Source organism: Camelus dromedarius, chromosome 1 (genome assembly GCF_036321535.1).
Source record: "Camelus dromedarius isolate mCamDro1 chromosome 1, mCamDro1.pat, whole genome shotgun sequence".
NCBI lineage: Eukaryota > Metazoa > Chordata > Mammalia > Artiodactyla > Camelidae > Camelus > Camelus dromedarius.
Genome location: NC_087436.1, coordinates 68,609,673 through 68,621,712, shown reverse-complemented (window position 1 = coordinate 68,621,712; position 12,040 = coordinate 68,609,673). Strand labels below are relative to the sequence as shown.

General features: G+C 31.2%; 1 protein-coding gene across 1 annotated transcript in view; it reads left to right on the top strand.

Annotated features, from left to right (window-relative positions):
• UBA6 (ubiquitin like modifier activating enzyme 6) overlaps positions 1–12,040 on the top strand; it is a 71,163-nt gene that overhangs the window by 32,048 nt on the left and 27,075 nt on the right. The window contains exons 9-15 of the mRNA XM_031469769.2: positions 609–732; positions 3,656–3,759; positions 5,064–5,126; positions 5,930–6,006; positions 6,558–6,624; positions 10,041–10,184; positions 11,482–11,549. Coding sequence (XP_031325629.2) covers positions 609–732; positions 3,656–3,759; positions 5,064–5,126; positions 5,930–6,006; positions 6,558–6,624; positions 10,041–10,184; positions 11,482–11,549 — 647 coding nt within the window. The remainder of the gene's footprint in view (positions 1–608; positions 733–3,655; positions 3,760–5,063; positions 5,127–5,929; positions 6,007–6,557; positions 6,625–10,040; positions 10,185–11,481; positions 11,550–12,040) is intronic.

Genomic DNA, 12,040 nt, shown 5'->3' with positions numbered 1-12,040 from the left:
CTTTTTTTATAAGTCACAATAATCTTTGAATCTATGAAACATTTGAACTCCTTTGTGGAATCTGTTTCCCCCAAACATAGAAATTATATTTTTAACATTCCTAATAAAATAAGTGGGTCCCTATTTTGTGAAAGTTTTTTTTTTAAGTTTAATAATACATTTTATTTAACCCAGTATATCCAAAATGTTGTTATCTCAACATGCAATCAATATGAAAAAGCATTGAGATATTTCCCGTCCGTTTTGTGACAGTTTTTTTTAAGTTTAATAATACATTTTATTTAACCCAGTATATCCAAAATGTTATTATCTCAACATGCAATCAATATGAAAAAGCATTAATGAGATATTTCCCATCCCTTTTATCATACTAAGTCTTCAAAATCTAGTGGACCCTTTTATACTCATGGCACATCTCACTTTGGATCCGCTGCATTTCAAGTTGTGATAGGTTTTTAAAATCTTGCTATTACTATAGAAGAATGGCTTGGAATTTTGGTTGTTTTGAGAATTTTATGATAACATGGGTTCGTTTTTGTGTGAAATTGGAATTTGTACAAAAAAGAAATACGTGGACTTGTTTTTTAGTAGATTACTCTTATTTTTAGGCTAATCCTGGCGTTGTTACTTGCCTTGAAAATCATCCGCACAAACTTGAAACAGGACAGTTCCTAACATTTCGAGAAATTAATGGAATGACAGGCTTAAATGGATCTACACGACAAATAACTGGTAAGTTTCTGTGTTTTATTAATTCATTTATACTTATTCATTATTCAGCACATTTATAGTTCAGGCTCTGTTCTTAGTGTTGAGAATACACTATCAACTCAGATAGACATGATCCAATTCCCTGGCCTCAAGACATTAAATCTAAGTAAGGGGATGTTAACATTAAGCAGTGATGATGGTATAAAGAGAAGAGATATTATAGGAACTTTAAACTTAGCAAGGAAGCCTACTCAGTTTTGGTATAACAACTGTAGAGACAGGGTATCTTGATTAAAATTTGAAGATTGCATTGTCTTAGGAAGGTAATGAAAAGGAAAGAATAGTCTGTGCAGAGACAAACAGTAAGAAGCAAGACACAATTCAAGAACTTAAAGATATAATGTGACAGGGCTGGCAGTGAGAGTTGAGATAGCAAGAGTCTTAGGACATTGAGGAGGAAACTTTGTTACCTCATATGGTAGATGAGCGAAGATTCTGGCAACTTACTTATTCACACATTAGGGAGTGAAAGAAAAGGAGCAGGTTCTGAGAGAAATTAATGTGTCCAGTCTGAGCTTGCTGGGTGAGGTGACAGTGAAGTATTCAAGCAAAGATACCTGTTTTTGTCCAGTGGCTTTGATAAAAGTGATGAATGGATGTTACTGTAGGCAGATGTGTTGGTTTATTAGCAAGAAGCTGCAGGGATCTGTTCTGTTAGTGAACTAAGATAAGATCCTGACCCAAAGGAGAGATAAGGTGACGTGGCCAGAGATTCGAAGAGAGTAAACATTTTAAAAAATAGATTATCAGGCTTCATTTAGGGCCCATTTGAAGTTGAAGATAATTAATTTGTAGCACTGTTAGTCTGCATAGTTTGTGGTTTTCTTCCAAGCCATGTTTAAAAGAATTAAAAACATTAGTAGATGTCTTGTAACTCAGAGACAGCATGTTTACACCTGTTCAGCTGAGAGTGATTCAGTTTTGTCTCTAGGGCTTTTGAAAGTATAATTATGTGATTAATGTATAGACTAGTAAATGGATTACTTTTTTTTTCTTTTAATGACTACAAAGTGAATCCTTAGGAGAGAAAAAAGTCAGTTTCTGTTACAAATTTATAGCAAAACTTTGGTCTATATTTAAGAATTTTTGATAATAAAACTTTTGGATTTTATTTCCCAGACTATGAATATATAAAACACAGGTTCATATCATTGATATTAAATAATTTGTATTGGTTTTTCCAAAAATTGACTAAACTAATTGTTTAGGATTATCCTTTGATGTTTTGGGGTCCACGTAATGATGGATTGTGGTACTGGATCCGAGTCTTAAGGCTATATATATGAAAGGAGGAGCCACTGGATGTCAAGAAATGAAAATTTTAAAAACTCACATTTTGTACCAAAAATTCTTTGGGCAAAGAGAGGATGTTTAAATAGAATAGGTGTTTATGAAACTTACTTTTTTCTTAACATTTATTAATTTATACTTACTGCTCTAAAGTAATTTTCTGTTACTTGAAAAACATTTTAAAATACCTACAATATGCTTATTCTAGATAAACATAAACATATAAATGTTTAAATAGAGTTAAAAATGAGTACTATTTCAGACCTCCTCCCACTCCAGAGGTGTGGCAGCCTAAGATTGTTGTTTACTCTGCTGACCTGTTCTGTCTCCTTAATACATAAGGCTTGTTTATTTAATTTAATTTCTTGAAAAGTCAGATAGTTCAAACAGTAGAAGGCAAATGTTCATAGTGAAAACTTTTCTGCCCATCTGTAGATCCCACTTGTTACTACCTATCCAGTGTTCTTAGTTTTTGTGTCCTTCCAGGGTTTCCTTATGCAGTTTTATATGCAAAGTAGCATATTACTCATAGAGCTACCCTTTGACTTTTCATTAAATGAATCATCTAGATGGGTGTTTTTACATCAGTAATTGCATAACAGTCTTTATTTTTTCCCCTTATGGCTCATAGTATTTCAGGTATTATTGAAATTGATATAGTATATCACTTGAGCTATCCCTTCCCCGAAAATAATATAGTATAATTACATTTTACATATTACGGATAAAATTAAGTATCTCATCTTAAGTTTTAGAGCTATTTTTTCTTTTAAAGTGAATCATCCTTTACCCATTTTCTTGTTGAGTTTTTGATCATTTTCTTAATCATTCGCTGGGACTCCTAATATACAGGGCATATTTACTGAGTTGCTTTTTTTTTAATATGAGTCACAAATATTTTTTCTAGTTTGGCATTTGACTTTGCTTGTTATAGTTTTTATTGTGTGTATATAATGTCAAATTTTTCAATTTTTTCTTTTATGGCTTTTATTTTAAGTCATAATTAGAAAAAGCCTTTCTCTATTGCAAAGTTTTAAAAAAGTTTTTCTCCTATACTTTTATCTAATAAAATTTTTTACATGTTTTTGGACATTAAAACTTTTATCCATTTGGAATACTTTCCTAGGTGGCTTTTTTTCCCGCAAGATTTGTTGAATAATCTTCTTTTCTTTATTGGTTTGAGTTGCCACCTTAATTTTGTCCCTCGGGGATCTGTTTCTGAATTCTCTAATCTGTTTTGTTTGTGTGCCTGTCTATTCAGGAGCTAGTATCACTGTAGATTAATTATTAAATATATATAATATAAATATATTGATTATTGAGGCTTCATAAAATATTTTAATATCTGACGATAACCTCTTATCATTCTTTTTTTATCCTTCCAAGTTTTCTTGGCTATTTTTGCTAAGTCCTTATATTCATATTGGAAAAATAATTTCTCTTCCCACACTTCCTCCCACCCACCTCCCTACAAAAAGATTTATACTGAGACTTTCTTAATTTTGTAAATTAGAGAAAATTGGCATTTTATGATAATAAGCCTTCAAATGTAAATGCTTAGTATGTAATGGTTTTCTTTTTTTTCTTCTTTTAGTGTTATCACCATTTTCTTTTAGCATTGGTGATACTACAAAACTGGAACCTTATTTACACGGAGGCATAGCTGTTCAAGTTAAGACTCCTAAAACATTTTGCTTTGTAAGTATTTTTTTCTGCTTAATAAATACTTCTTTACAGAAGAATGACAGCAAATAAAATAATTACTTAGTTAACCAAACAATAATTCAAAGGTTGAACAGATACTGATTTTCTATTTGTACCCACTTTGAGGAAAATTGTATCAATCTATGGAAATAAACTGATATCAACAAAAAAATTTACAATAGTAACACATAAAATTGAGGTATATAAGTTACCTCAAAGAAACTGCAGCTTTGTGAATCATGAAAAGGTTGATCATACTTCTTAAAATTACTTCCTAAGACAAAAGGCATAACTAACAAGCATTGATTCAGTGTGTTTTGTTTTATTCTTCAGCTATTCACATTTTTAAAGTAAAAGGAATATTTCTTTTATTTATCATACTTATTAATTCAGGTTTTTTGATTTAATTTTTTGAGCTTCAAGAAACAGTGTGTATATTGGAAATGTGAGATAATTCCTATAAACTGGCATTGAAAGGAAATGTAAGTATCTGTATAGAGAGAATTTCGAGGCTACTAGTATCAAGGAACTGAGGAGTCTCCTACTGCCTCCTACTTCTAAATCCTTAGGCCACTTCTCAGAATAAGCTGTCTGATTCATCTCTGTTTTTTTCTTGCAAGTTGTCAAGGTTTTAACTTGACTGCCTGTTGTTTTCCAGAACAATTAACTAAAGTCCTCTACAAGGTTTTGTTTAAGACAAAGTTAGAACAAAACAACAGATTAAAATGCTACAGCTACTCAAATCTGCCCCTGCATTACTTCCTCTTGCCATTGTCCACAGTTTTTAATTATGCTTCTGTTTATGCCTCAAGTAAATTTCAGGTTGGGTTGTCTTTTGTGGGCCTGGGGGGAGGTTGGTTGACTGGTTGGGTTTTTTTGGCTTTCGTGTGTTCTTTGCTCCACACAGAGAATTTTAACTGGTTGTTTGTTCAAGTCCTGTCAGGCATAAAAAGTCTTAATAACTTGCTATCAGAAATATGTGGTAGCTCTTTCATTAAAATAGTATTTTTTCAAGTGTACTAATGTTTCCAACAATTCTTCCTAAATTTACTATGTGGAGCAGGTTGTCTAATTGCATTTAACATTAAAAAAATAAATAAGTGTGATAATAAGACAAGGGGTAACCAGGGAATAGTAGCTATTTTATATTTTAGCTAAAATGCATTAGCTCAACCTAACTTATTTCTGATCTTTGGGAGAGAGCCATTGCGTTTAGTGTTCTGTATAGTTTGTCAAGTAATTACTTGCTTGCTCCGGAGTTATAATGGGTTTTTTTGTTGTTTATTTTTCTCTCTTAGGAACCATTAGAGAGGCAGATAAAACATCCAAAGTACCTTATTGTGGATTTCAGCAAACCTGAGGTAAATAAACACTTTGTAGGTTTGAGAGAGGCAACAAAGTGGGAGATGGAGATTGGTAAAAGATTATAAAGTTGAAACCGAGCAACCATGTATGTACCTTTCTGTCAGACTGTTAATTTTTTTTTTAATAAAGATTGTATTCATATGTCTAGAGTTGACTCCCAAGAATTAAAAATGGGAATTTATATAATGGAAAATGTTAGAAAAATAGGAAAAAATTTAACTATTATAATGATAGGCCAGTTTTGATAGTTAAAAGATGATTTTAATAATTCATTCAAAGGTGATCTTACTAGAAGATTTTATGAACCATGTAGAGTTTTATATAATACATATTGCTCCCCACCCAAAAAAAACTTGGGAAACATTCTATTTTTTCAAATCACTGGATATAATTTTATAGCAGTCAATGTATTTGTGATAACAAATTATATTTACAGTTTCCAAATTTGTATATGTTGATAAGGAAAAGAGATTCAGTGATCTTGTATAAATAATTGTTGCTGTTGTTCAGTTGATATTACTCTTAAGTTTCATATGAATAACCTAATAAAAACTAGTCATACCACCTGGGAATGAAACTTGGATCTGTTGCTTAAATACAGCTTTCTGACCTTGAAGTCAAGTCATTTAACTTCCCTAAGCCTCAGCTTCCTCATCTGTTAAGTAAGGATAATAATAGTTATAAGCTAATTCATTTTTGTAATGAATAAAATAATGTTTTAAAAACATTAACACAGTCAGTGCCTGGTACACGTTACACACTCAGTAAATATTGACCAATTTTTTAATGTTCTAAATAGGCATCTTTAGAGATTCACTCAGCCATGCTTGCCTTGGACCAGTTTCAGGAGAACTATAATCGCAAGCCAAATATTGGGTAATGTTCTTTGTTCAACTTTTTTTCCTTATTGTAAAAACAGTATTTCAGAAATTATAGATTAATTTTAAGTAACTAAGCCCAATATAAGTGCAGTACCATTAAATACACCAAACTATAAGCACTTCTGAAAACCTGGGTTTTTTTCTGGTCAGAGTGGAGGGGTCAAATTATAAAAATGAAATTATACTAAATAAGAATTTTCCCACTTTGAAGTCTTCAAAAGCTATAACTTTTTAAAATCTGCAAATTATTGAATTATGAATCTACTATCTGGTTTTTTACCACCTAGCTTATTACGTCAGAAGTTTTATTGCAAAAGATTTTTCCCTTGAATATTTAAATCTTATTTATATACTGTCCTTAAGTGAGCATGATTTTGAAGTAATGTGTTTATAAACCAAGTTACCTTCAAGTCAGTAAGCACTTTATGCTACATGTTGGCAAAATTCCACTTTTTTTTAACATTTCTTAAATTTTAGTTATTTATATGACTTACTATTTATAGCAATTGAGAACATTGATATTGGGTGCTTTGTTTTGAATCCTAGATGCCAACAAGATTCAGAAGAGTTGTTGAAACTAGCAACATCTATAAGTGAAACCTTGGAAGAGAAGGTGAATGTTCAAAATGATAGCCATCAAAAATTGTGTAACATATAAATATTGATATTTTCTTATCCTTCAAATTCCAGTTTTGCTATACTTACTGACTCTGTGACAGTAGACAAGTTACTTGATTTCATTCTGCTTTAGTTTTTCAGATCATGGCCTATTTTTTAATTAGATTGTTTGTTTTCTTCTTATTGAGAAAGTTCTTAATACATTCTGGAAATTAGTCCTTTATTGGACACATCTTTTACAAATATTCTCTTCCAGTCTGTGGTTGTCTTCATTTTATTGCAGCATCTTTTGAAGAGCAGAAGTTTTTAATTTTGATAAAGTTAGTTTATCAGTTTTTCTTTTTTGTGATTTGTACCTTTTTTAACCCCAAATCACAAAGTTATTCCCCTGTGTTTTATTCTAGAAGGTTTATAGTTTTGCAAATTCATTTTTATATACCATGCAAAGTATAGATCATGTACATGACTATATATTTTGAACTCATTGTTTACTGTTTTGTACTTTTATGAATTCATTTTTTTCTACCTTGCCAAATATAGTTCAAGGTTAATTTTTGTGTATATGACTATCCAGTAATTCTAGTCCATTTATTGAAAAGAGAATTCTTTCTTTTTTTCAGTTTTTTTGGCATCTTTGTCAGAAAGTTATTGTATGTGTAGGGCTCTTTCTGTACTCAGTAGTATCTTCTATTGGTTGTTTCTGTCCTTTTGTTGGTACCGTCCTGTATTGATCACTGGAGCTTTATAGTAAATTTTGCAGTCAGGTTTGGTCTCTGCTGTATTACTCAGAAAGAGCTCAGAATTAACAGTATTCCCTGAGTTCTTACACATTTGAAATTGTTTCTGTAGCCTTTATGCTTGAAAGGCAGCTTGGATGAAAGTAAAGTTCAAGGCTTTTACTTTCTTCCTTGATACTTTTTTGTATCTTATTGTTGGGAAGTATGATGCCAGTTTACTTATCTGACTCTTAAGTAATCTGATCTTTTTTGCCTTGAGTCCTTTTATATTTTTTTCTTCTGTATATTTTTTCATCTGTGAAGTCTAATAGTTTTACCAGAATATAACTCAGGGCTGATCAGTCAGTTGTTCCAGGTACACCAAGAGCCCATTTTGATTCATAGATTTGTATTTCTTTTACTTACTTCATCCCCTTTAGGGGAGGTGGATTGGATCATTTTGGTTCTTGGTTATTAAATTTCTGATTCAAGGTGGGGTTTTTTGTGTTTATTTTCCCAAATCTTCAAGTGTTTGTTATAAAACAGAAGTGTTAGTTATAATTATAAGCATATATAATTCACTCAATCAGGTTTACTCTACCTTGTGATTAGTTTGGGGGAGAAATTTTCAGTAGCTGAAATGTTTAGATTCTAATTTTTTGTCTCCTTACATCACCTTTGCTTGGTAAACTGATTTTTTTCTGCAAATTTTTTTGGATGGGATAAGGGTTTTGGGTGCTTGTTCAGACTTCTACTTCTAGATCCCCTCTTCCTCTTCTCTCAGGATACTGAAAAAGGAGTGTCTTTAATAAATGATTTAAAAAAATTTTTTTTAATATTTTTGGTGCATAGGTGTTGGTATATCTTATTGATCTTTTTGATTTCTGCCAAATCCTACTTAACTTCCTCTCTTACTTCCTTTTTCAGTCTTCCCTGTCAAAGAATATCTCCCCCTTTCTGTTTACATCATTATCTCCCAGAGCAGTCCTTTCACCATAGCCATTGTTGAGATCTGCCGGATTTCATACATGTTCAGTATTTTTGCACTTCATGTGGGACCTTCTGTTTTCTCAGGATGATTCTGACTGCTTTGTCACGTTAGGCTTTTCATTGTCTTTTCTGTGTTTACATGCTTCCTGTTCTCTGTGTAGGCTTACAGCAATATGAAGTCCAGAAATAGTTCATTTGGGGTTTGGTGTTTGTTTTTTTATTTATAAGTAATTTGAAGTTCATAATATTCTGTTTCTTAGTAATGCTGAAGCCCTGCCACTGGTTTATTTCTCTTTTTGTGGATATGTATCAGTTTTGGAGACTGTGTGAGGAAGTTCAGGTTTAAGCCATAGTCATTATCCCAGGATAATGAAAAATTCCCGGACTTGGATTTTGTTTATTAAAAAAATATAGAATCTTGAGAGATGGTGTACCTAATGGTAAGAATAGAGCTGGGGAGTTGGACTTTCTGTGTTCAGATTCTGGCTTCCCCACTTATTAGCAGTAAAATTTTAAATAAATTACTTAATCTTTCAAAGTTTTAGCTTTCTAATTTGTATGATAGAAATTATATTTCTGAGGATTATTTTGAAGATTACATTTGGACTTAATATACAACTCAGAGTAAATGTTCAAATTACCTGCTTCTATTAGCATTCTTGTCATTGTTTTTAATATTATCACTACCAGCAATATCTCTGCCTTCAAAAATGGCACAGTTTATGAAATTGTAATCCAAGGTGCATTTAGTGCTAAATAGTTGTAAAATAATGAGATATAGAAAAATTGAAATGGAGTGGGTAGGCTAGTGAGTAGATATTAACCTCTTTCTGTATCATAGATCTTTGATTATGTAATAAAAGCCTTCGTTCTTCCTCCCTACATGCACAAGTACTGTTATTTTACATAGGATTTCAGATTAATTGAGCCCTACTTGGATCCTAGATTGAGATTATAGTTACTGATATCAAAAGTATAGGCAGAGAAAGAGAAACCATAGCTCATGAAGAGATCTTTGTCCCAAATAAGAAATTGTGCTAAAGTAATAACTACAAAATTCAGTTCTCTATTGTTTCCTTAAAAATACTAATAAATTTTACTTTGAGAAACATCATTTCAGGTTTTAAGTATGCTAATGAAAACTTTGTGATGATTGGCTCTTAGATTAGATTAGTATGTAAAACTGCCATTACTCTTTTTTCCTAAACTGCCTTTTCTAACAATATATTAACTCATTTTTACAGTTTTACTTTTTATTTATCACTTCAAGCACGAATGATTGCTTCCTTATCACTTTTTATGGCTCATTTTATTTTTATTTACCTAGGTTAAAGGTTTTTCTATATTAAAACATGTTTTTAAAAATTCTAGTTGTTTGTAAATATTGACTGATGTCACAGAACTGTTTTTTAACAAGAACTATAAATGGTAGATAATCCAATTAATTATAAATTGTGCCCTAGTATAACAACAAAGAGTCAAAAAGTGAAAATAGGGGAGGTACTGGTAAAGAAAAATACTGCTTAGGGTAACTAACATGCAGTTGGATCTTTTATTATGAGACTGGGACTCTTTTAGGACTTAAAAACTATTTAGTAGGGAAATTGAATACCTTTTTTAAAAGTTAAGCTATAATTATTCTCACATTAACTCAATACCATGTGGATACTCTAAAGATTATTGTCTTTCCTGGCTTGTGTTTCAGCCGGAAGTAAATACTGACATTGTGCGTTGGCTCTCTTGGACTGCCCGAGGCTTTTTACCCCCACTTGCTGCAGCAGTAGGAGGTGTTGCCAGCCAAGAAGTATTGAAAGCTGTGACAGGAAAGTTTTCTCCTTTGTGCCAATGGGTTAGTGCTCTGTTTTTATATTTTTTTATACTTAAAGTTGAATTATCTACCAATATAATGAATATCTGTTATGACTTACAGTATTAATATGTTATGAAAGACAACCTTAAAATATTTTTTGATGCATGAGTTAGATGTGATATGCCACCGAAACTTAATTCTACAATTAAAACTGGCAGGATCATTTGTTGAGGCTGTCGGGTATAACCTAGAGTTGCATTCGAGGATGTATTTATGAGAGGAAAAATGAATTTTCTATCCTTAGATTTAGTTCTGCTACTATGTAGCAGTCATGAGCTTTCAGGACTCTTGAACTGTTCTGTGTAATCTTTTGGCATCATAAATCTTCACATTCCCTAGTTTCTAGGTATAAACTTATAAAGGTAGAAAGCATAGGAATGGTAAAAGTTTGGCAACTATGTAGGGGAAAAACCCTTACTTCTATTAACAGAAGGAATAATTGGCAGCATTTATCAAAGGACACTATCTTGTTTTTTGTGTTTTAAAAAGTTAATTTTAATAATTAAAATTTATGAAATTTATAATTAAATTTATTATAGATTTAATAATGCTATTTTGCTGCAGAATCATTTGGTTTATTTTAACAGAGTACAAAAGTCTGGTTTTAGATATAACTATTAACAGCATTGCAAATATGAATTAGGTTATTAATACAGATTCTGTGTTGTCAAATAAATAACCATTTATTCTCATGTTCAGATTTAGCCATATAAGTTACTTAAAATGAAAATGAGAATGAGACTCAACAGTTTTTTCTCATTAACTTGAACTAATTCTGTTTGATATTTTTGTAAATGCTGAAATTATGGCTTCCTAGACCGTTTCCTCTGTAGTATAAAATATATATAATTATAAATGACATATAGTAAATAGAGACTAAGTATTTTCTTATCAAACGTAATCAATTATTTACTCAAATGTAGGTGACATTGAACAAACCTTCCAGAGTTTTTAAGTAGTTATAAGAAACAGATTTGGAGGTGAAATTTCCTTTCATTTGTTAAAATTAGAATGTATCATCTTTAAGATGGCTAAGTGACATGAACCAAATTATATCTTTTTACAGTTCCTCCAGATTTAATGTTTCAATGAAAGAATATAAGGAATGTATATTGTATAAAAAACAATTCTGTGTTTTAGTCTATTACTTTACTCTGAATTGACTTTTTTTTATTGTTTTCTTTAATGAGTATTAAATAACTACAGAAGAGAATTACTTTTTGTAGCAATTTAAGTTTTCTACATAATAAGTTGTGTTTTTATCTTCTACTTTAAGTTATATATTGAAGCAGCAGATATTGTCGAATCCCTAGGCAAACCTGAGCGTGAAGAATTTCTCCCACGGTAATACTGACATTTTTGTTGCTTTTTTCTTGGTTGTATGTTTATAAGAGGCAACCAGATTAAAAGTTTTTGTTCAAATATGCATTTATTTTAGATATCTTTTCTTCCAACTCACCTCTGCAGTCATTTCTTCTCTACTTGGAGGTCAAGTGTCATAATAATGCAGTATCTTTGCCACTTTATAAATGAGTATAAAACTTTTAAGTTGTATTTGATAAGAATGGTTTGCTTTCAAAACACCATTCTGATTTTAGATGAAAACAGTTGCTACTTGAAGCTTTTATTTATTTATATCAATCATTCTTCACCTTTTTGGGTCACAAATCTCTTTGAGAATCTGATGAAAGCTTATGGATTCATTCTCCCCAAAATACACATAACCCATAGTTCTGCCTTCAGTTTAAGTGAGTTAACAACTCCAAAGCCCATCTATAGACTTATCTACAAACCTTTATTAAAAATCCCTGCCTTAAAAAGTTTTTTCTAGATAA